Raw genomic sequence first — 24,517 nt, forward strand, 5'->3', positions numbered from 1 at the left:
TACAAACATAAATTGTATGCTAAACTGTCAAAATGTGAGTTCCACAAAACAGAGTTGGACTACCTGGGGTTTAGAGTGTCGGGGAAGAGACTGGCCATGGACCCAGCCAAACCACAAGCAGTATTAGATTGGGCACCCCCGAGGACACGTAGACAGTTACAATCATTTATCGGATTTGCAAATTTTTATCGGACCTTCATTCAGGGGTTCGCCCAAGTCATGTTGCCCCTGATAGACCTCTTAAAGACCAAGGGGAAGGGACCGGAAGTGAAAAATCCGGGAGCCAAATTAAAATGGACTCCCGCGTGCTAGCAAGCATTCGATAAACTGAAATGATTGTTCACAAGTGAACTGGTGCTGAGCCATCCCGATGAGCTCCGGCCCTTCATGCTACAATGCGACGCTTCTGACGTGGCCGTAGGAGCAATACTTATGCAAGCTGACATCTCTAAAAAATTCTCTCAAGAACAGTGCAATTGGTCTGTGTGGGACAAAGAGGCGCTGGCAGTGACTTTTGCCTTAAAAACGTGGCGATCCTGGCTGGAGGGGGCGAGGGTGCCATTTGAGATTTGGACTGATCACGAAAACTTAGAGACACTTAAGGGGCGCCGAAAACTAACTGAGAAACAAATCTGGTGGGCGGGGTTCTTTGCTAAATTCGATTTCACTCTCAAGCACATCCCGGGCTCAAAGAACTTTTTAGCGGATGCCCTGTCCCGGCTGTCTCAGCATGACAGTCAAAAAGAGGAGGTGGTAGACTCCATAATTTCCCCCAATCACATAGTCGGAGTAGTCACCACTCGCTCCGGGAAGAAAAAGGAACCAGTAGAGCCTTGGGGGGGGGGGAACTGACTGATAGAGGCGGCCGAATTGGAAGGGGGAGAGAAGCCGGAGGGGCTTCGTAAAGGACCAGGTAGTTTCTGGTACCATGAAGGAAAGCTCTATGTGCCTAAGAGCCTAAGAAGGGAAGTGCTACAACACTGCCATAATAGCAAACTCTCAGGCCATTTTGGGTATGTGAAAACCCTGCACTTAGTCAATAGGCAATTCTGGTGGCCACATATGAAAAAAGACATTTCTGAATATGTTTCTGCATGCCCAGTGTGCATCATGGCTAAGAGAAGGGGGGGGGGACCTCCCGGGCTGTTACAACCAACTGAAACCACTGAACGCCCCTGGTCCATTGTCTCCATGGACTTTATTGTAGAATTACCCGTCTCCAAAGGCAAAACAGTGATCCTGGTGATTGTAGACACTTTCTTAAAGCAGGCTCACTTCATCCCATGTAAAAAGTTACCCAATGCAAAGAAATTGGCGTATTTGTTCTTCCAACACGTGGTCAAGGTACACTCATTCCCCGACAAGGTCATTAGTGACAGGGGCCCACAGTTCGTTGCCACCTTCTGGCGGGAGTTTTGCAAATTAACTGGAATGGAGCAAGATTTGAGCTCCGCATACCATCCGCAGACGGACAGTCAGACAGAAAGGGTTAATGCGCTTCTAGAACAATATTTACAGTGTTATGTAAACTACCAGCAAACGAACTGGGTAGAGCTGTTGCCTTTTGAAGAATATGGGTACAATAATACCATTCAGAGTTCCACTAAAACCTCCCTGTTCAAAGTCATGAATGGGTATGATGGAAAGCCTTTTCTGCTATTGCCGGGAGGCGGTAACAATCTGACCCCTTCCTCGATTGAACAGTGGTGGGGGGCCCCGGGGAAAGGGTGGAAAGTGATTCAAGAGAATCTAAAAACTGCCAAGGAGGAATACAAAAATCAGTATGATAAAAAGCATGTGCCAGAATGGGACTTCAAAGCAGGAGAGACTGTGTTCCTGTCAACAAAAAACTTGCCATTACCACAAGCCTCAAGAAAACTGGTGTTCAAATATTTGGGACCTTTTAAAATAAAGAGAGCAATCAACAAAGTGACTGTGGAACTGGAGTTACCCAAACTGTTTAGTAAAATACATCCTGTTTTCCATTGCAGCATTCTACGGCGAGATCCGGGGGCTACGAGCTGGCATCCCTGCCCGCCAGCACCCAGTCCGATTCAAGTGAATGGTCAGAGTCACCATGAGGTGCAAGAGATATTGGATGCTAAAATAAAGAGGGGATTGCTTTTCTTTCTGGTATGATGGAAAAACTTTCCCCCAAGCTGTGATGAGTGGGTGGAAGCATCCAATGTCCGGGCCCTGATATTGGTGAAAAGATTTTATCTACTGCACCCAGACAAACCCCGAGCAAGAGCTTAGGGGGGGGGGGCAGTATGTCAAGCATCTTGTCTCTTTATTGTTTCCTTATTGCTATGCCTGTATTACTGACTGTTATTTTAATGTAGTGCACATCAAAGCCACGTAACCTTTCTTTAGTTCTCACTAGCAGCAAATGCAGGAATGTCCGTTTTGAAGATAAGGCCTCCAGGAATACTTTCTCAGGCTCATGTTGGGAGTCTGAACCCAGGATGTAGCAAACCGCAATGGTAGATAAAATAGCAAGCATGTGAATTTCACACGCTAGGGTAGAAATTCCTAAGGTATCTTTGATGTGCCCCCTTAAAGCTAGTACTCTTGAGTTACATTGTATCACTTCCAATCTTGTGCCTATTCGAGCAACATGGATTATCAATAAACCAATACTTTGTTTCAAAATCAAGGACTGGTTATTCTGAGATCTGATGCTTGACATCCTGCCCTCCTTCCCATGATTTGCCTAAGTGGACAGAATCAGCATTACTGTCAGATGGCTATCTGGCCTCTGTTTAAAAACCTTCATTGGAGGAGAACCCACCATCTCCTGAGGAACCCTGTTCCACTGAGGAACCACTCTGGCAGGAAGTTCTTCCTAATATTTAGCTAAAAACTCTTTTGAGTTAACTTCAACCCACTGGTTCTGGTTTGACCTTCTCGGGCAACAGAAAACAAGTCCACGCTATCATCTATATGCACCTCTTCAAGTATTTGAAGATTATCATTATCATATCATATCACCTCTCAGTTCTCTCTTCTCCAGGCTAAATATACTCAGCCCCTTCAACCTTTCTTCATAGGACTTGGTTTCCAGACCCCTCACCATCTTCATTGCCCTCCTCTGGACACGCTGCAGCTTGTCTATATCTTTCGTAAATTGTGGTGCCCAAAACTGAACACAATATTCTAGGTGAGGTCTAACCAGAGCAGAGTAAAGCATGATCTGGACACTATACTTCTGTTGATACAGCCCAAAATTGCAAGAAGAGTTGGTTTTTATATTGCACTTTTCTCTACCTTAAGGAGTCTCAAAGCAGCTTAAACATCTCCTTTTTCTTCCTCTGCTATCAACAGGTCTTACAAACTGCTTTACGCCAATCTTAGGTATACTTATAACTCAGTTACATATGCATTTTGGCTCTAATTAGCTCTTCCTGGCAACTTAACCCCCCCAACTATATGCAAAGGTTGAGAAAGTCTGTTTCGATGCATCTGAAGAAGTGTGCACACACATACCCAGAATTCAACTTTGTTGGTCTTAAAGGTGTCACGGCACTCCAACTTTGGTCTCCCCACAACAGTCATCCTTGTGAGGTAGGTGGAGTTGAGAGAGTTCTGACAGAACTGTGACTGGTCCAAGGTCACTCAGCAAGCATCATGTGGAGGAGGAGAGGGGAATCAAACTCAGTCTCCAGAACAGAGTTCAATGCTCTTCACCATTACACCACTCTGGCTTTCTTCAGCTGGAGCCTGAAGAGTTCCTGGAATTACAATGGCATTCCCAGGAGTTTCTTTGTAGCAGGAACTCCTTTGCATATTAGGCCACACATCCCTGATGTAGCCAATCCTCCAAAAGCTTACAGGGCTCTCAGAACAGGGTCTACTGTAAGCTCCAGGAGGATTGGCTACATCAGGAGGGTGTGGACTAATATGCAAAGGAGTTCCTGCTACAAAAAAAGCCCTGGGCACTCCAGATGACAAAGGCCAGTTCCTCTGGAGAAAGTGGCTGTTTTGGAGGGTGGTCTTTGGTATACCCCACAGTGGTCCCTCCCCAGGTTCCACATGGAAGTCTCCAGGAATTTCCCAACCTGGAAATAGCTACTGTAGGGCCTCAAGATTCACTACTGCCTCCTCCTACACCTTTTCTCACCTCCATGAAAGCACCAGAGGAGGTCATCCATGGGGTATCATCAGTATGCTGTGGACACCCAGTTTTATTGCTCCTTTTTATGAGATCCAGCTGCTGAAGTGACCTCAGGAGCAAGCGTCTGATCAGGGATGGATCAGAGGAGCCACATCTAAGCTTAATCCAGGGATAGAGGTGATGATGGTTCAAGATGAGTAAGGTGATAGTTATTCTAGCCATGTGACATTTAGAAAACATTGCCAAACTTCATGTCTACCTGACCTAAATTTTTCCCATGGGGTGGGAAGGTCAAAACTTGGGAACCAGTAGACAGCCAGTGAGGTGCAGTTGTTTCTGTTTTAGATGAGGGTCTGGTAATTCCAGGTTTAAATCCCCACTGTGCCATGAAGTTTGTGGGGTGACTTCGGCCAGCCATGTGCACTCAGTTCCTCCTACCTCACAGAGTTATTGTGGGGATAAAATAGGGAAGAGAGAATGGTGTGTACTGCCTCTTGAGGTTCCTGAGAGAAGGGTGGGATAAAATGTAATAAACATGCCAATAAATAGAAAGTATGTTTGGCTTCCCTGTTTCGGAACAGGGAAAGATCAAAGTTGCAATTTTAAAGTTATCTTGAACTCTGTGTTCTTCCAAGGTCTCTGGGTAACTTCTGTGTTTGGTTGTGCTTGGCTGGTCTGCCCTTGGAAATCTAGTTCAGTGGGAGAGCTAGGAATCCCAAGGCTTCATGCCACAGGCTGTGATCCTCTGACTTTCTTCTCTAGTTAATCTACATCGGGGTGGCCAAATTTGCGCAATGTAAGAGCCACATAGAATAAATGTCAGATGTTTGAGAGCTGCAAGACAGGAAGGAAGGGAGGGAGGAAGGAAGACAGGAAGGAAAATAGATGGGGGAGGGAGAGGTAAAAAGAAAGAAACTTTAACTTTAAATGCATTTTCCAAGCCAGCCAACAGGATGGTGGGGACCTCAAGAGCCACACAATATGTGTGAAAGAGCCACATGTGGCTCCTAAGCCATAGTTTGGCCACCCCAATCTACATCATTTCCATGGAGTCCCAGAGTAAAATTGTAAAAACTGAGAAACCACACAAGCATAAAAGCAAATGTTTTGAGAGCAATTAAGTCTGTGACATTTCAATTGAATGGCTTTTTAAAAAATAAAGCACTTTAAAATAAAAATAAAAATTGAGTGTATTTCTAAAAATCTGCCTACTGAATTATTATCTTGCCCTATCCTTCAAGAATCTCAGGACAGCACCCCTTCGAAAAATTGCTTGTGCACTTTATGATAGGAACCATTCACATCACAGTGGCTATTCTGAGACATATTACTTGGGAAATTAAGATCAGATTCCAAGTGGAATCTAGAACGACTCTGGAGAAAGAAAGAAAGAAAGAAAGAAAGAAAGAAAGAAAGAAAGAAAGAAAGAAAGAAAGAAAGAAAGAAAGAAAGAAAGAAAGAAAGAAAGAAAGAAAGAAAGAAAGTTACCAGATCTATACAAAAGAAGGATTTTAGGTCAGAATCTAACACTGACTCCACTGCCAGTGGGAATAGTTACAGTCATCCCCCCCCAAAGGAAACTGAGATGGCAACATAATGTAATCAAGAGTGCCTCAGGATTGACTCCAGTGGGCGGTGACCAGAGTCCAACCAGGTCCCATTGCAAAGAAGAAAACACACTTATTTGGCAATTAGGAGTACAATTAGGAGTGCCACAAAATTAATCTTAAATAAGGGGTTGCTCTTATTTTGCAAACAATGGAAAGTCAGTTTCTCCAAGTAAAAAAAAACAATTACCCTTGTCATATTTCTCTGCAGCAAAGTATGAAAATGCGACACTGTGCTTGCCTGTCTGTCCATCCGCCTGGCGTGGGATGTTTTCTGATCTCCTTCCAAGGTGACAAACACACCCTTTAACTGCAGCATCCTCCTCATTTAACACCCACTGGACTGAGTCAACCAATTACACACCCTTAGAGAAAGTCTTGGAACTATAACAGCTCTAGGGAATCCACAGGAGGAACACTTGTGTTTGCAATCCCAGTGAGTGGATAAGAGATGCCCAGGGAAGGCGGTTTGAGGTGAGACAGAGAAGGACAGATCAGGTGCCTTTGGAACTCCTCATAAACCTGTGGTTCTTGGGAGGAATCCCAGTTTGCCCAGTAGAAGAGATCAGACAGGTGAGTACTTGCAGGACATTGAAGAGGGCTAGGAGAAGCTTGGGTGGGCATGTGGGGAAGGGTTTATTTGATTTGGCTATGCAGTATCCAGAGCTGGGTGCAAAGACGAGAGCACACGAACAAAAGGGTGTATATTCTGGTGCAAAGTGACTGTTGCAGCGGCACATTAGTGGCACTGTAAGTGTCCCTCCTGACTAGCATGGCTTTTTAAAAAGTTATAGCTTGCCAAAGATAGTTTGAAAGGTCAGTTGGATCGAGGCAGGGTTTTTTTCCACTCAGTCTCACCCAGTCCTTCTCCTTACTACAGCCCCCTGTCCTATGTGGCTTTAGTCCACGCAGGTCCCATGATTGCCAGTATGGACTTTTGGGGGGTGGTCCACTTTGAGACCCTTCCTCCCTTGTCCACAAGCAGCAAAGTGGGTTTTAATCCAACTCAGTCAGGTGGGGGAATGGAGGATTGTAGAACAGGAGGGAGGGATGGTGGCTCAGTTGACAGAGCATCCGCTTGGCAAGCAGAAGGTCCCAGGTTCAATCCCTGGCATCTCCAACTAAAAAGGGTCCAGACAATAGGAGTGAAAATCCTCAGCTTGAGACCCTGGAGAGCCACTGCCAGTCTGAGTAGACAATACTGACTTTGTTGGACTGAGGGTCTCATTCAGTATAAAGCAGCTTCATATGTTCATAGAAGGACGAGAAGAGAGGAAAAGAGTAAGATTGTCAAGAAGGTTAAACACAGATAAGGACCAAAGAATTGGGGAGGGGGTTGGGCTAGAGGAGAAAAAGGAAGGAGAAGTCCCAAAGGACAGAGGGATGAAAGGACAAGTAGAATGGGGTGGGGGTGTGTGGAGGAAGAGACAGAAGAACAAGAAAAGAAGGATCAGTAGGAAGGTTGGGTGAATAAAAAGACTGAGGAAACAGAAATTGTACAGAGGAATAAGGACAGTAGATATTCTGGTCAGCTGAACAAAGGAAGAGAGGGAATGATGTCTAGGGGCATGGCTGCATGTTTGAAAGAGTACCATATGCTGTGATCACACACACAAAACAATGCACTTTCAATCCACTTTCAATGCACTTTCCAACTGGATTTTTGCTAGTTCAGACAGTAAAATCCAGTTGGAAATGACATGGAGAGTGGATTGAAAGTGCATTATTTTGTGTTTGTGTGTGTGTGTGTGTGATCACAGTCAAAAAGAATTTATGGCTATCTAGAGTCTAACCCATATCAGTTGCACAGAAGGCAGTTGCGGACTCTATTTTCAGGCTGTGGGGTGGAGCGCTATCTTTTCCCCAACATGCATGTTATGTTGGCTTTGTGACCTGTCTCCCCATCTGTATCAGAGGCTGGTCTTTGCTCGGACAGGGGATGCTTGTGTTTTGCTGGGTAAACATTATGTGTGTGTTGTAGTTTTTAGAGCATCAGACTAGGATCTGGGAGACTCCAGGTTCAAACTCCCCCCCCCCCCACTCTGCCATGGAAACTTGCTGGGTGACCCTGGGCTGGCCACACACTCTCAGTCTTAACCACTTCACAGGGTTGTGGGGAGGGTAAAATGGAGGAGAAGAGAAGGTCATGCTGCTTTTGGGTTCTCCATGGGGGAGAAACGCAGGTTATAAATTACATAAATGCATAAACTAAACCTTGCATCTGTTCAGCCAGTGCAGTGACAAGGCTCTTTTCACTGTGGAATCTAAAAGTCCCTGGGATTGTTTTGCATTAAATTATCTTTTTTCCTCAAGCCAGCAAGTTCAAGAAATGCTGTAGAACACTCTTATAGAGAGCAGCAGGGACAAAAATAGATCCGGTGTGTTTATTTTGACTACTGTAGGTTAGCTGCTAATTTCTCCAGGGAACTGCATGCAGAAGGGAGGTTGCTTAGCTGCTTTAGAGGTGGAAGGATTTCTAATTGGAGAGGTAGATTGCTCGGGGTTGAAAAACTTGCCCTTTCCCCCCCTAGGAATTTTGTGCAAATCTCCAAATCCATAGGAAAAGAAAACCACCCTTCAAGTGCTTATGAGATCAGTTGCTTTGGAATATTCTTATTAATGATGCCATCCAAACTCACTCCTGAGTCCCAGTTTCTAACATCTCTGCTGTTGTTTCCTTAGGCAATCTATGTTCTTTTAGCCTCACCCCACCATCTGCAGCATGGGGTTAACTCTGACCTCCCTTACAGTGTTGTTGTTAGGATCACAAGATAATAGTTACGAAATATTAGAAGCTGGAAGTCCTGTGCAAATGCTAAATATGATTGGGTCTGAGTGTTCAGATAGCTGGACATTTTGATTAATTAAAATGCGGGAGGGGATATTTAAGCCCCAAGTGGTTTACTTGTAAAGTTTGAACAGCTAGATTCAAGTCCAGCAAGTACCTTACCAAGGCTTTTTTTTTTTTAGCAGGAACGCACAAAGGAATGGTTCCGGCTGGCTTGGTGGCAGGGAGTATGGCTTAATATGCAAATTAGTCCCTGCTTTTTGTAGGAAAAGCCCTATGTAAAACAATGGTGATATCAGAGGGTGTGACCTAATATGCAAATGAGTTCCTGCTGGGCTTGTTCTACAAACAAAGCCCTGTTAAAGACCAACAAGTTTCCCAAGGCATATGTTTTTGAGAGTCAACACTCCCTTCGAGCTCTGACTTTCAAATGTTTATACCCCAAAAAATATTATTGGTCTGTAAGCAGCCCAGCAGCACAGAGTGGTAAAGCTGCAGTACTGCAGTCTGAACTCTCTGCTCATGACCTGAGTTCAATCCTGGTGGAAGCTGGGTCCAGGTAGCCGGCTCCAGGTTGACTCAGCCTTCCATCCTTCTGAGGTCAGTAAAATGAGTACCCAGCTTGCTGGGGGAAAAGTGTAGATAATTGGGGAAAGTATTGGCAAACCACCCCGTAAAAAGTCTGCTGTGAAAATGTTATGATGCGACATCATCCCAGAGTCGAAAATGACTGGTACTTGGACAGGGGACTACCTTTACTTTTTAAAAAAGGTACTGCTGTGCTCAAATCTAGTTGTTCTATCTCATACCAGTATGGGTACCCTCTGAAAATATTTAAAAGTGTGAAATAATGTTTTTAAATGCCCTTTAGAAGAGCCTATTCCTTGCTGTGCCCAATAAAGCTCTTGCAGTGAACCATTCAGAGACACAACAGGCAGCCTCCTCTGTAAGCAGGTGGTTCTACTGCATCATCGCAATGAGAATAAATTGAATCAGCCCTTCACCCCCAGCATCAGAAATGGGATCATCTTATTCCATTGGAGGCTGTTTACGAAGCAAGTAATGCCAAAGTTGTGTGCCATCCCAAGACAAAGCAAGGCAGTCTCCCCTGTGGGTCTGAGCTTTTATATTTATTTTGATTTATTTCTTACAACATGCTAGTGGTCCTTTCATGCCATGCTGCAAGTGCCCTGGCACATATTTGGGAAGTAGTTGTTTGCACCACAGGTGATTAAAAAGGTAACATGCATGAAAGGAGAATCAACATCCGCTGGTAAGATCAGCAGCTCTTGGCTCACCTATTTTTCATTCCAGAAGAAGGAGATAATTAGCGAGAGATGGTTATCTTTGGTGAATGCAGTTTGCTGTTCCATACATTAACTTATGAATGACCCTAGAGAGGGGGCTGCTTGTGGTTGACAATGCCTTGTTTGTGTAGATAGGTAAGGTTGTTGCCTCGAGGGGAGTAGTAGTAATACAGGTTACTCAGTGGATCCTTTTCGCCACAATTTTGTTTCTGTACAGAATGGAGGTGCAGGTGTGGAGGAGGGAAAGAACTGGGTATGTCTGGAGGACCCTAACATTTCCCCCTTCCTGTATCTTCTGGCTGAAAATTATGTTTTCCTCAGTATTGCTAAATCCTGTGGGCAGGTGAAACAAGAGGAAAAGGAATGGAGTAAATAGATTTTATATTCTTCCTTCCAATCTCTCTTCTCTTTTAAATCACAGCCTCATTGTTGATATTTGGGTTTAAAAAAAACAGATGTAAAGTGTAGTTCCACCTTCAACTTGAGCATGAAATGGTGGTGAAAAGTGCCATCAAATTACAGCCAACTTATGGTGACCCCCATAGGGTTTTCAAGGCAAGAGACAAACAGAGGTGGTTGGCCATTGTTTGCCTCTGTGTAGTTACCTCAATACTCCTTGATGGTCTCCCATCCATTGTATTAACCAGGGCTGGTCCTTCTTACCTTCATGAAATCTGATGATATTGAGATTGGGTTAGCCTGGGCCATCCACAATTGGGCAACCATGAAATAGCTATCTCAAAATCCTATGTGCCGCCATGAAAGCCTGCTCTTGTGGTTCCAGCTGAAAGACCACTGTAAACACATTTAGCTGCTGTCACTGTGAGTGTTAACAATAGCCTGAAGTGGCAACAGTAAAAGAGGGGAATGTCCGTTATCTACATGCTAAAAAAAGTTTCAGATCCTGGTGGAATTGCCAACTTCCAGGCAGGCCCTGGAGATCTCCTGAAATTACAACATTTCCATACAGCAGAGGTAGGCTTCCCAACCCCAACCCCCGCCCTGGCGGGGGACCCCCGAATTTGCGGCCTCCTCCCCCGCTCTCCAAAAATCTGGAAGCGGGGGGGGGGGGCGGCGCTTCCCCCTCACAGCGCCCTGCCACCGCAGCAACACCAGCGCCACCACCACCAGCGCCACCGGCCCGGGCACAGGCAGCAGCCGCCGCCACCGCCGCCGCTGCAGCCCGAGCTACAGGCTGCCTGAGGAGAGCAGCAGAGGGACTCCTCTCCCTCCGTCCCACCAGGCCCCGGTCACTTGCAATTCATCCTCCAGTATGAACTACAGACTCCAGCATGCTGCGTGACTTTAAGGCACGCCGGTCTATCTTGCGCCGCCGTAATCCACTTCGGACCACACACCCCAGCCTTCCTTGTGCCAACCCACCCTTACCCCCTGCCTAGATGCATTCTGGGACTCGTAGTTCTGCACTTCCCGATGAAGTTTCTCTCTTCTGTCGCTCATGAGGGAGGAAAAGTTTCCACACTCCTGTCACTTGCCGGGCCGGGCAGTTGCTAAGGGCAACCGTGCGCCGACCAATAGCAAAGGCGCTCTCCAGAGCGGGAGGTGCGAAGAGCAGTGTGATGGGCCAATGGCGCGCTTGGCAGGGGCCTTAAGGGCGGAGCGCGAGTCTCCTTGAGCCCCGTACTGCTTTGCAGCATAGTCGGGTGCTGCAGGTGACCGACCAACCGACCTCGGGGCGATGGGAGGCGGCAGTAGCGCTTCGCGGAGAGTCAACTTTGAGGCGGACGAGAATGACAACGTGACGGTGGTGAAGGGCGTGCGGGTGAGCAGTGGAGAGGCTCCCCTTCAGCGCCTCCTGTCCCCTTTGGGTTGCCAATCCCCAGGTGGGGGCAGGGGATCCCCCGGTTTGGACCCCCCCCCGCTTCAGGGTCATCAGAAAGTGGGGGGGGGGAGGGAAAGGTCTGCTGGCCACTCATTATTCCCTATGGAGACTGATTCCCATAGGGTATAATGGAGAAGGATCTGTGGGTGTCTGGGGCTCTGGAGGGCTGTTTTTTGAGGTAGAGGCACCACATTTGAAGCATAGCATCTGATGGCTCTCCCCAAAATACCCTCCAGGTTTCAAAAGGATTGGACCAGGGGGTCTAATTCTAGGAGCCCCCAAAGAAGGTGTCCCTATCCTTCATTATTTCCAATGGAAGGAAGGCACTTAAAATGGTGTGCGGTCCCTTTCAATGTGATGGCCAGAACTCCCTTTGTAGTTCAATCATGTTTGTCACACCCTTGCTCCTGATTCCACCCCCAAAGTCTCCTGGATCCACCCCCAAAGTCCCCAGATATTTCTTGAATTGGACTTGGCAACCCTAAGCAGAGGCAGTTTCCCTGGAGAAAATGGCTGCTTTGCAATAGACTCTATGGCACATTATACCCCACTGAGAATTTTTTTCTGCCCAAATACTGCCCTCTTCAAGCTCTATGCCTAGGATTGCCAACCTCCAGGTTATGCCTGGAGATCTCCCAATATTACAGTTGATCCACCAGGTGATCAAGATCAGCTCCCCTGGAGAAAATGGCCACTTTTGAGGATGGACTCTATGGCACCATACCTCACTGAGATCCTCCCCTTCCCAAGCCCCACCCTCCCCAGGCTCCACCCCAAAATCTCCTAGTATTTCCCAAACCAGAGTTGAGGACCCTAACTATTCCAAGTCTCCACCAAATTTCTCAGGCTACAGTACGATTGCCAGCTTCCAGGTGGGGTCTAGAGATCTCCTGCTTTTACAACTGATCTCCAACTGGCAGAGATCTGCTCCCCTGGAGAAAATGGCTGCTTTGAAGGGGGGACTCTATAACATAGTGCCATACTGAGGCCTTCCCCTCCCCAGATCCCAACCTCTCCCAGATTCACCCCCAAAGTCTCCAGGTATTTTCCAGCCCATACCTGGCAACCCTAACCCAGATACTTGGGAACCCTTGCTGCTGATCTAGTACTTAAAGCTGCTGTTACAATGACAGGAACAGGCTGCGGGGGGTCAGTTGGCAATGCTCTGCCAAGTACCCATGGCATAGTCTACTTGTGCCTCATTTACAGGACTGTAAAGGAATTGACTGTGCTCCTCCCCCTTTAGAATGGGAGGTCTTGGGGCCTACTTGACATAGGGTTGCCAAGTCCTCCACTGCCTCCGGCGGGAACCTTCCTCTACCTATTGTACCATAGAGTTTTCTCTCCCAAATTGCTAGAGTGTCCAGGGAAAACCATAGTTTTCCCAGAAACAACTAGAGCGGCCAGTGTGCCACGGCGGCATCACTCACAGGTGACATCATCATGCCGGCGACGTTGGGGGAGGTCCCCCCCACCGGCCCTATGTGGGCTGGTGGGTTGGGAACCTCCTGGGCAGGAGAACCCCCACCCGGGGCTGGGGGCTTGGCAGCTCTAACAAGACATGCCAAGTCCACCACGGGGATACGGACACTATGCTAAAGTGATTTTAAAATGCCATAAGGGCCTGATCAGGCTTGCAGCAACATGGGCTGTAGTGCTGTTGTTCCCCCTATGTGTCTGCTTATGTGCTAGGGTTGCTAGGTCCAATTAAAAAAATATCTGGGGACTTTGGGGGTGGAACCAGGAGCAAGGTTGTGACAAGCATAACTGAACTCCAAAGGGAGCTCCAGCCATCACATTTAAAAGGATTGCACACCTTTTAAATGCCTTCCTTCCACTGGAAACAATGAAGGATAGGGCCACCTTCTTTTGGGGCTCATAGGATTGGACCCCCTGGCCCAAGCTTTTTGAAACTTGGATACTTCTCTGAAAATTTGGTGCCTCTACCTCAAAAAACAGCTCCTACCCCAAGTCCCAGATACCTGCAGATCAATTCTCCATTATATCCTATGGGAATCGGTCTCCACAGGGAATAATGAAGTGTGCGGCAGACATACCCCCCCCCCCTTCTGATGACCCTGAAGCGGGGGGAGGGCCTCCAAACCAGGGGATCCCCTGCCCCCCCATTATGTGCTGAAACAGTCACCTCCCTCACAGTTCCAAGCACTAGGTTGGGGACAAAAACGCCTCAGTCCGCTGCACTGTGGGTCTCACCCTGATTCTCACAGCATTTAAAAACATTTTAAAAGACGCCATTATGTCTAGTAGGGTCATTGGCTTATCTGAGTACACAGGGTTGAGAACGCCTCACTTTCTCTACATTAATCAAGCCCAGTTAGTTGAGGTAAATTACACCACTGAATTCTTCAAATAGTTTAAGTGAACAACCTGTAGAGAAGGAGCAAGTCAAGGCCAGAGAGCTGATAGTGTGCAGTGGTTGAGCTGCCAGAGGTTTCAGATTTCCCTCTCAACCACAAAGCTTACTGGGTGGGTTGGTGGTGGTGGTACTCACCTTCTTCCAACCAAATCTCCCTCACAGGGTTGTTGTGAGGGTAACTGTGAAATATACACACTGTCTAGAGGAATAATGTGTAATAAGAAATACAATTCAAAACTAAAAGGACAGTTCTCTGAAGAGAGGGTGCAACAATCAGTGAAACTATTCATTAGACAAACAAATATTATGAACTTAGTTGGGGAATATGACCTTCAAGACCTGGATGCAATTCTATTCTCTCTCATAGGTTCAAAGACACAAAATGCAATAATAGAAAGTTACAATTGCTTGTTACTTCCAAGGTTAAGAGGTTACTTTACTTAAAGAGATCACTTTAGTTAAGAGGTTAAATTATGCTTGCCTGTTACTTTAAGAGGTTTTCCAGAGGTCTTGACCTTTAAATTCAGGCCTCTGTGCTTTGTATTACCTTCCAGAGAAAATTACACTGTCTTTTATATGAAGCCTTCTTCCCCCCCCCCTCCCCACTGTCCCCATTATCTTTACAAAAGTCACACATTGTGGAATAAATTATTCTGATTAATCCAGAAGACCCATTCTGTTCAGGTTCCAAACTAGGGTGGCCAGCCTCCAAGTAAGGTTTGAAGATCTCCTGGAATTATGAGTGATCTCCAGGCTACAGGGATCAGTTCCTCTTGGAGAAAATGGCAACTTTGCAAAGTGGACTCTATGGCATTATACCCTGCTGAGTTCCCTCCCCTCCCCAAATTCCACTCTCTCCAGTCTCCAGCCCCATATCTCCAGGAATTTCCCAACCCAGAGGTGGCAACGCTGTATCCACAAACACAACTTCCAATGTGAATAAAATACCCTGCTCATGCAAACATGTGTTAAGCAAATACAAAGAAAACCCCCTCCATATATTTACCACACTTGAACATACCCCATGCTGTAAATACAGTGACACAAATGCTTTAAAAGGATAACTCTTTTCTGCTAGGTGATCATTGCTAGATGGCTTAGGACAGGTTGTTATATAAATCTTGGTTCCTAAACTTTGCAAGCTTTCAGAGGTCGCCAACAAACAAATGAGAAAAGCGGATGTTTTTGGAACAGGGTCAACAGCTCCTGTTTGGAAAATACCCAGAGATTTTCAAGGTGAAGCTTGAAAGGGGTGGGGCTTGGGGAGGGGAGAGACTTCAATGCCATAGAATTCATCATCCAAAGTGGCTATTTTCTCCAGGTGAACTGATCTCTGTCACCTGGAGATCAGGTGTAATAGCTAGAGATCTCCTGGAGGATGGCAAAGCTATTTTAGAAGTCCCTTTATAGGTTTAGAAGCATGAGCAAGCGGCATGGATTTCTCCTGACACCTGATAATACGTTAGTGTAGGTGCCAAATTAATCTACTTAAGGAGGGAAATTTCACAACCAGGATGCCATTGCAGAAAGCATCCTATCTGTCTCCGATAGCCTAACTGGATGCAGAAGCACCGGAAGAAAGATGCCTCATGCTTAACTGACTGGCAGATTAATACAGGTCCTCCAGATACTCCCTTAAAATAATAGGGATGCACCCAAGAGGATTATTGTGAAAAAGAAGCTACTGTGAGGATTAAACCATGGCTGTCTTTCATGTGCCACAGTGAGAGGTAGGCCCTGGTAGCCTTGGATGGATGGGTTTTCCATCCATCAAACTTTTGCAATATTTTAAGAACATGAGAAGCTATGTTGGACCAGGCCAATGGTCCATCCAGTCCAACACTCTGTGTCACACAATTGCCCCCCCCCCAAAAAAAGGTGCCATCAGGAGGTCCACTAGTGGGGCCATGAGACTAGAAGTCGTCCCACTGTTGCCCCCCAAGCACCAAGAATACAGAGCATCACTGCCCCAGACTCAAAGTTCCATCTATACCTATGTCTAATAATCACTGATGGACTTCTGCTCCATATATTTATCCAGTCTTCTCTTGAAGCTGTCTATACTTGTAGCTGCCACCAGCTCCTGTGGCAGTGAGTTCCATGTGTTAATCACCCTTTGGGTGAAGAAGTACTTCCTTTTATCCATTCTAATCCGACTGCTCAGCAATTTCATTGAGTGCCCACAAGTTCTTGTATTATGAGAAAGTGAGAAAGGTACTTCTTTCTCTGCCTTCTCTATCCTATGCATAATGTTGTAAGGCTTTATCATGTCACCCTTCGGTTGACGTTTCTCCAAGCTAAAGAGCCCCAAGTGCTTTAACCTTTCTATTTTAGACCAAACTACCCCAAACAATGCATCCCAGCGAAGCACACATTTCCCCCTGAATTAAAATTAGAGGCAAGCCACACTGTTGTACCTAAAAAATGTTTTGTTTTAGAGAGTAAGAATTTTGACTTCTGACTTGGAAGGAGACATGCCTAGACCACTAACTCACACTGAGATGCAATGGGCAGCTTCCTCAGTGGGCCGGCAATTCTTCTGCATCTCTGCATTGTGAGGAATTGAATTAGCCAATTCCATTCAATGCAGAGACTCTAAGAACGACTTACCCTAGAGTAAAGTGAACTGGACAGAAGCAGGCCAAAGATGGTTTTAATCACACAGAGATACAATGTACAGCCTCGTCTTAAAAATGTCTCTTTGGGCTTGTGGGAGGAACACTTAACTGCTGAATTCATTCCTTGTGCTACATGAGCAGGTTTCTCCTGGAACCTCACGTTCCCTCCACATTCAGCTGGGGAATGCCTGAAGTGCGATTCATTACTGAGGTATTGTTTATGATACCTTGGGAGGTGTCTGGTCAAGTCAGACTGGCATGGCTGGTTTCTTTGAACCCTGCAATATTAACTTATGATGTTACCACCAATACATCTGAGTGTCTTGTCCAGGATGAGAAAAATTAGGAGCCTTCCTTGACATAAAAATAGGATGTTGTTTTGACTGAAGGAATGGAAAGGCACATGGCTATTGAAATCTCTCCAGTACAAAGCTTCATATTCTGTTGGTGTGCAAGGAGGATTAGGCAGCGGGACATTTGTCATCCTTTTCTAGTCATACTGGAATGGCCCGGGGGAGGGGGGGGTGGCAGGGATAGCACTGCCACTAGGCAAACTAGGTGATTACCTAGGGCACTGGCCTTCTGGGGGCACCAAATTGGGCACTGGCCTTCTGGGGGCACCAAATTGGGCACCCCCATGTGACTCGATGATGTTATCAGTGCAGGGTGTGTGTGCCAGAAGTTAGCCTTGCCTAGGATGTCCGACAGTCTAGGGCAGGGGTGGCCAAACTGTGGTGCGGGAACCACATGTGGCTCTTTCACATATTGTGTGGCTCTCGGAGCCCCTACCACTGCGCTGGCCAGCTTGGAGAAGGCATTTCTCTCTTTAAATTGCTTCTCCAAGCCAAGCTAGCTGGCAGCTTGGAAAATACATTTAAAGTTAAAGTTGCTTTCTTTCCATCTCTCTGTAGCTCCCCCTCCCAATCTATTTGTCTTTTTTCCTTCTTTCCTTCCTGTCTTGTGGTTCTCAAACATCTGATGTTCATGTCTTGCAGCTCTCAAGCATCTGACATTTATTCTATGTGGCTCCTAATGTTAATCAAGTTTGGCCACCCCTGGTTTAGGGCCAGTAGAACTACTAATGTCTGGAACAAGGAGGCCTGGCCCCGTTCAGCTATTACTGATAGACCTATCCACCAGGAATTTCATTCATTTTTTTCTTTTGAAAAACTTCCTTTTTCTGAAGCAGCATACCTCTGAATAACAGAGGCTGGGGATAATCATGCCTTCAGGCTTCGCTTGCACATTTCCATGAAGGATGATCGACTAGGTAGACTTTTGGTCCAATCTAGCATGGCCCTTTTCTTGTTCCTATAAAACTTGAAAACACCTATGCTGTCAGCAAAGGGTGCTATTCTATTCTTGGGAGTGGTAGTGAAATTGTAGTGCTCTGTGTAGCTTCTTGTAATTCCCCTACACCAGGGCTTTTTTTCCTACCAGAGCCCACAGGAGCAGAGCTCTGCCTGGGCTGGCCCAACCCACCATGCAGCAGCCGTGTGCTCCCAGGCCAGGCAGTGTGGCCCGATATGCAAATGAGCTCTTGCGAGGCTTTTTCAAAAAAAAAAAAAAAAGCACTGCCCCCCCCCCCCCACACACTTGAGCTAGCAAAAGAAGAATACGTTATTCCAGTATAATAAATAGGGTTGCCAGATTCTCCCTGCCACTGGCAGGGAAGGCGGGTTGGACTGCCAGATTTAAGCCTACCAAGGCCCCGGTCTGGGTGGGGGTTCTCCCGCCTGGGAAGTTCCCAACCTGCCAGCCCACATTGGGCCAGCGGGGGGAGCCTCCCCCAACATCACCGGAGCAATGACTTCATCATGCAGGCAATGTCACGCAAGGCCGCTCTAGGCATTCCTGGGAAAACTATGCTTTTCCCAGACACTCTAGCCATTTGGGAGGGAAAATTCTATGGTATAATAGGTACCATAAAGTCTTCCCCTCCCAAATGGCTAGAGCATTCAGGAAAACCACCTAGAGTGGCTGTGCGTGACGTAGGAGAATGTAGGGGACTTGGCAACCCTAGCCAGGTTAGGGTTGCCAATCCTCAGGTGGTTGCCAATCCTCAATCCTGGTTTGGAGGCCCTCCCCCCATTTCAGGATAATCAGAAAGTATGGGGGGGGGATGTTTGTTGGGCACTCCATTATTCCTTATAGAGACCAATTCTCATAGGATACAATAGAAAATTGATCCGTGGGCATCTGGGGCTTGGGGGGGGGCTGTTTTTTGAGGTAGAGGCACCAGATTTTCAGCATAGCATCTGGTGCCTCTCTTCAAAAAATTCACCAAGTTTCAAAATATTAGACCAGGGGTCCAATTCTATGACCCCCCAAAAGTAAGTGCCCCTATCATTCATTATTCCAAATGGAGGGAAGGCATTTTAAAGGAGCATGGTCCCAGAACTCCTTTTGGAGTTCAATTGTGCTTGCCAGACCCTTGCTCCTGGCTCCACACCTGGCAACCCTATGTCAGATCCATGTTGGGAAACTCCTGGAGATTTGAGGCCTGAGCCTGGGGAAGATGGAAGCCTCAGTGGGGTACAATGCCATAGAGTTCATCCTCTGAAGCATCAAACTGATCTCTGTAGTCTGGAGATGACCTGTAATTCTAAGGGAGGCTGGCGTTCCTAAGTAAAAAGCAGGAACATCTGGGTTCAAATCCATGCTTATCTGTTCTTAAGTACAACAGTCTAGCTCTGGGGGGGCCTAATCTTGTTGACATTCTGGGCATTCCTGACATTTTGAGAATGGCGAGAAGGTGCTATCTATGCCAAGATGGCTGCCATGTGGTTGTGAGGCCAATGACAACATAGGAAGATCCTCTCCAGTGGAAGTAGCCATGTTTGAATTGGTTCTGATGGTAGGGAAAGCCAAGACCAGTCTTGCTGTGGAAGAGATGCCTTGTTGAAGAAGAAATGGGTGCTGGGAAACCGATCTGCAGGCACCACATTGGGGATTCCTACTATTGGTGTTGCCAGCTCTGGGTTGGGAAATACCAGGAGGTTTCAGGGTAGAGTCTGAGGAGGATGGGGTTTGAGGAGGGGGAGGCACTTTATTGCCACAAAGGCCACCTTCCAAAGTGGCCGTTTCCTCCAGGCAAATTGATCTCTGTCACATGGAGTTCAGTTGTAATACCAGCAGGCAGGCCTTTTTTTGTAGAAAAAGCCCAGCAGGAACTCATTTGCATATTAGGCCACACCCTCTGGTGCCAAGCTAGCCAGAACTACGTTCCTGCTAAAAAAAAAAGCCCTGCCAGCAGGTCTCCTGCCACCACCTGGAGGTTGGCAACCCTAAATCAAGCCAAAACCTGTTGTGTGCCGGCTGGACAGTTTCTCTGTCTTATTTATCTTACATACAGGAAGTTTTCCCTCTCTCTCTCTCTCTCGTTTCCCTTTATGCAACCATAAGTACAGAATAAACTCTAGCAGTTATACTCAATGGTTTGTACCTGTTTGATTTTTTTCTCTTGCCATCAAGTTAAAATCAATTTATGTTGACTCTCTAGGGCAGGGGCGTTGAACTCATTTGTTATGAGGGTCGGATCTGACATAAATGAGACCTTGTCAGGCTGGGCGATGTGTGTCATAAAATGTAATGCCAGGTTATCAGAGATATAAACTTTATAAAGGACACAGACAAACACAATTAGAGATTTTTTAAAAAAGATGCTTAAAAGATTAGCACTCTTGCAATATTTTATTTATTTAACAGTTTCTGATAACTGACACCTCATGCTCTGAATTATTGCATCAAAATCTGGAGACAATGTCTGTTCTGTAGCAATCTTGAGTATGCTATTCAGGTGTGTATTGACATTCGTTACAGAAATCTCACAGTCAGTGCTTTGAACTAAGACCCAGGGGATAACATGAAACAGCTGGGCATTGTGAGCTTTTGTACATAAGTTGCTTCATGTGCTGGTCAGCCAGTGGAGAAAATAGGTTTTGCACTGTAGCTCCTGTGTGATTGAGCAAGCTTGGCAAAGCAAGCTATGATGCAGAATGAAGCAAGAGAGAGAGAGAAGGAAGCAGATGACAGAGAGTTACTTGCGGGCCTCATACGAGCCCTCTGGGAACCTGATCCAGTTCTCAGGCTGCACATATGACAGTCCTGCTATAGGGCTTTTAAGGAAAGAGATGTTCAGAAGTGGTCTGCCATTGCCTGCCTCTGTATATTCCTTGGTAGTCTCCCATCCAAATACTGATCACGGCTGACCCTGCTTAGCTTCCTAGACCTGATGAGATCAGACTAGCTTGAGATCATGGCATGATACTGTAACAACCTGCAAATAGATGTTCCAAACAGTGTTTTGTTTATTTACATAATTTTAACTTTAAAAATCTCTCTATATTTATGAGAACCCAGTACTGTATTTGTATATTATATGACAGGTTCCCCTGTAGAAGCCTGTTGGCAAAATGCAATCTTTGGCTGAGTAATAAATATATTTTATTTTACTTGCACCATCAGCCTTAGTCTTATTGTTTTGTCTCTGATTACTATAGCGCCATGCAGGCTGCTCTCTGTGTTCTCACCAACTCATCTGATATTTCATAAATGTTTTTACAGGATCCTGCTGCACTTCCCAGCTAAGACGCTCTTCATTTGGATTCAGCCTTACTGTCAGCTTCCCCAGTAATTAAAGCCCTGCATGCTCTCTTCTGGGTCCTTAGCAGAATGTTCAAGGAATATTTCCAATACAAGGGGGTCAACTTTCCTCACATCATCTATTCAGAACAAGTGCTGCAGTTGGTGGAAAACAGTTTTCAAGTTCGAGACGATGACGTTTTCAACGTCACCTACCAAAAATCAGGTGCCGAGCTTCCTGGGGAGGGAAAGGGCCTGTTGAAGCAAGTTGGGTGGTAGGGTGGCCAACCTCCAGGGGGTGGCTGGACATCTCCCGCTGTTACAGCTGATCTCCAGGCATCCAAGATCAGTTCCCCTGGGGAAAAAATGACTGCTTCAGGTGGTGGACTCTGTTGGGTTATACTCCATTGAAGCCCTTCCCCTCCCAAACCCCACGCTTCTCAGGCTCCACCCTCAACACTTCCAGTTATTTCCCAAACATGATCTGGCAACCCTGGCAGTGGTGGGGAGTAGTCAGGGCCGTAGCCAGGGTTTTAAAAGTGGAAGGGCTTTTTAAAAAGTCAGGGGGTGCACTTTCCCATCCACTGTGGGGCTTGCCGCTTCTCAGAAGCTTTTTGGGGTAGGGGCAAAAGCTGGAGGTTCTGAAAGTGGCCAAGTTGAGGCAGAAAACCCTAAAATTCTGGGCTCAAGAAGGAACTGCATGTTGCATGCAAGCAGGGGGTTTCCCTTCTACCTCCCTATCCCCCACCCCAGCGTTTTGCAGCGAGCAGCTCCATCTGTCCCCCTCCCACCCTGGCCCATTCCACATGGTTTCCTCCACCTCCCATTCCTCCACCTTCCTCCTCTCCGCCTGCTGTTTTTGCTGCTGCAGTGCACTGTGCCCTGCTCAGCTCTTCTGGTACTGGCTGCAACTGATGGCGCTTTGCTGGCTCAGCCATGGCAAAAAGACAAAAAAAAAAGCAGGCTGCACCCTGGAGAGCCCCCTGGGAGTCAGGGGGCAATGCCCCCACAGGCCCCCTGTGGCTACAGGCCTGGAAGTGGTACAGGGGTTAGAATTCAAGGCAGAACAAAACTTGTAATGATACCGTAGAAGAATTTTACCAAATGCAACTTTTCTCATGGGGTTTTCACCCTGTTTCTTAAACTGAGTTTTGTGAGGAGTAAGAAAGAGAACAGAAATGAACAAGGAAAGAAAGACTGCCAGTGTGGTGGGAGATTTCTGATGCTCCCCCTTAACTTGATATTTAAGAATGTGTGAGACTTTATCCCCAAAGATTCAACCCTACAGCCAGGAGTCTACTAGAAATGCCTCTTTCAAGTTGTGTTGACATTTCTTATCAGGTGACAAGTGCCGAAACGGAAACTGCAGTGTGTGTATGTTAAAAAATGGTCCTAGCAACCATAGTCCTATGTACATCCTGTCTTCACTTAGGGACGATTCTCATATTACAAAGGCCATCCAGTGGGCATTTTGAGAACCTTGGATCAGACATGCTCCTGGGCTTCTATGCTGCTGATTTGGTTCTCAAGCATGCAGGGCCCTATCTAGATTCGTGATAAGAGATTAAACTTTTCCCCTTATACTATTTTTCCAACCTGAAATGGACCAGTGAGCCACTATTTGCTCTGTTGCAGAAGATTTTGTCTACCAATAGCTACATATAAGTCTCTCCCAAAAGAGCAATTAGTACCTTCTGGGGCCATTTCAGGAAATCAAAGTGTGTGGGGCAGCTTAAACCACTTCTCTTCATGCACCTTGATCCAGATTGAGCTCCTGAACACCTGAGGAAGAGTTACCATTACAGAATTCCCAAGGTGCACATCTGTTGACAGTCCACCTGTCCACCAGACTGTGTAACATATGAATCATCCCGCAATCCTGGCAATTCTCCTCTTTCCTTTTTATCTGTCTACCCCATTTCTACAACTGCCTCCTTCCTGAAGTTTCAGGACCAAAAGTATTTAGCTGTCAAAAGTCACAATCAAATTCAGCAAGCTTTTTACAAAGTTTTAATCCAGCCAAAACAGAGAAAAATGTTAGTGAAACTATCAAGTTCAACCACCCAAATATTACCAGCGGAAAACCCATAAACCACAGGCTACAAGGCATAAGAAAATAAAATAGTAAAGTAGGAGTCTGGCAGTTATGCCCAGGATGTGCATTCCATAATGCAGAAAGGGGCTGTGTGAACATATATGAACATATGAAGCTGCCTTTTACTGAATCAGACCCTTGGTCCATCAAAGTCAGTATTGTCTACTCAGACTGACAGCGGCTCTCCAGGGTCTCAAGCTGAGTTTTTTTTCACACCTATTTGCCTGGACCCTATTTTTGGAGATGCCAGGGATTGAACCTGGGACCTTCTGCTTACCAAGCAGATGCTCTACCACTGAGCCACCATCCCTCACTCCTGTGGTTCAGGAGTGTAATGCCATCTTTGCATGCAGAAGGCCCCAGGTTCAATCCCCTGCATCTCCAATTATTATTATTAAAAGGAATAAGTTAGCAAGTGACAAGACAGCTTTGCGTATCTTCATAATCAAACTGAAAAGGTGTTGGGTTGACTCCTGCCAGCTTTTCATTCAATCTCACCCAGTTCTCCTCCTTACCAAAGTCTCAACCAAATATGTCTCTTGTCTGTGCATGTCATGAGATCCCCGGCATAGCCTTTTTGGTGGTCAAAAGCAAAATTTCCTCCACGTGTTCACCAGCAGACATACTGGTTGGACCCAACTCTTTGCCCTTAATAGTCACAAATCCTGCTTGGAAGGTGTGGGTACTTGGAGCAGGTCTTGATCCAAATAGCACCAGAGAGTCTTCAGACATAGGCAGGCTAAAGTGGGTGCAAACAGGCTAGGTCAGAAAATTTAGCTCAGGGTTGGATAAACATGAAAGTAGCTAGTGCTGCTGGAGCACACTTTTCATGGTTCATGGCAGGGGTGGCCAAACTGTGGCTCAGGAGTGAGCCACATGTGGCTCTTTCATACATATTGCAGTCTTTCAGAGTCCCCACCACCCCATTGGCTGGCATGGAGAAGGCATTTCTCTCTTTACATCTCTTATTCAAGCCAAGCCAGCTGGAAGCTTAGAGAATGCATTTAAAGTTAAAGTTGCTTTCTTTCCACCTCCATCTCCCCATCTATTTTCCTTCCTTCCCTCAAACATCTGATATTCATGTCTTGTGGCTTTCAAACATCTGGCATTTATTCTATGTGGCTCTTACATTAAGCAAGTTTGGCCACCCCTGTTCTAGCTCTTTTTAGCTTTAAGCACCATCA

At 46.3% G+C, this 24,517-nt stretch overlaps 1 protein-coding gene across 1 annotated transcript in view; it reads left to right on the forward strand.

The window, feature by feature from the left end:
• The first annotated feature begins 6,157 nt into the window (after positions 1-6,157).
• LOC132583953 (sulfotransferase 2B1-like) overlaps positions 6,158-24,517 on the forward strand; it is a 41,687-nt gene continuing 23,327 nt past the window's right edge. The window contains exons 1-2 of the mRNA XM_060255708.1: positions 6,158-6,294; positions 21,221-21,464. Coding sequence (XP_060111691.1) covers positions 21,329-21,464 — 136 coding nt within the window. The 5' untranslated portion in view covers positions 6,158-6,294; positions 21,221-21,328. The remainder of the gene's footprint in view (positions 6,295-21,220; positions 21,465-24,517) is intronic.

The sequence above is a fragment of the Heteronotia binoei genome, chromosome 15, assembly GCF_032191835.1.
Source record: "Heteronotia binoei isolate CCM8104 ecotype False Entrance Well chromosome 15, APGP_CSIRO_Hbin_v1, whole genome shotgun sequence".
NCBI classification, from domain to species: domain Eukaryota; kingdom Metazoa; phylum Chordata; class Lepidosauria; order Squamata; family Gekkonidae; genus Heteronotia; species Heteronotia binoei.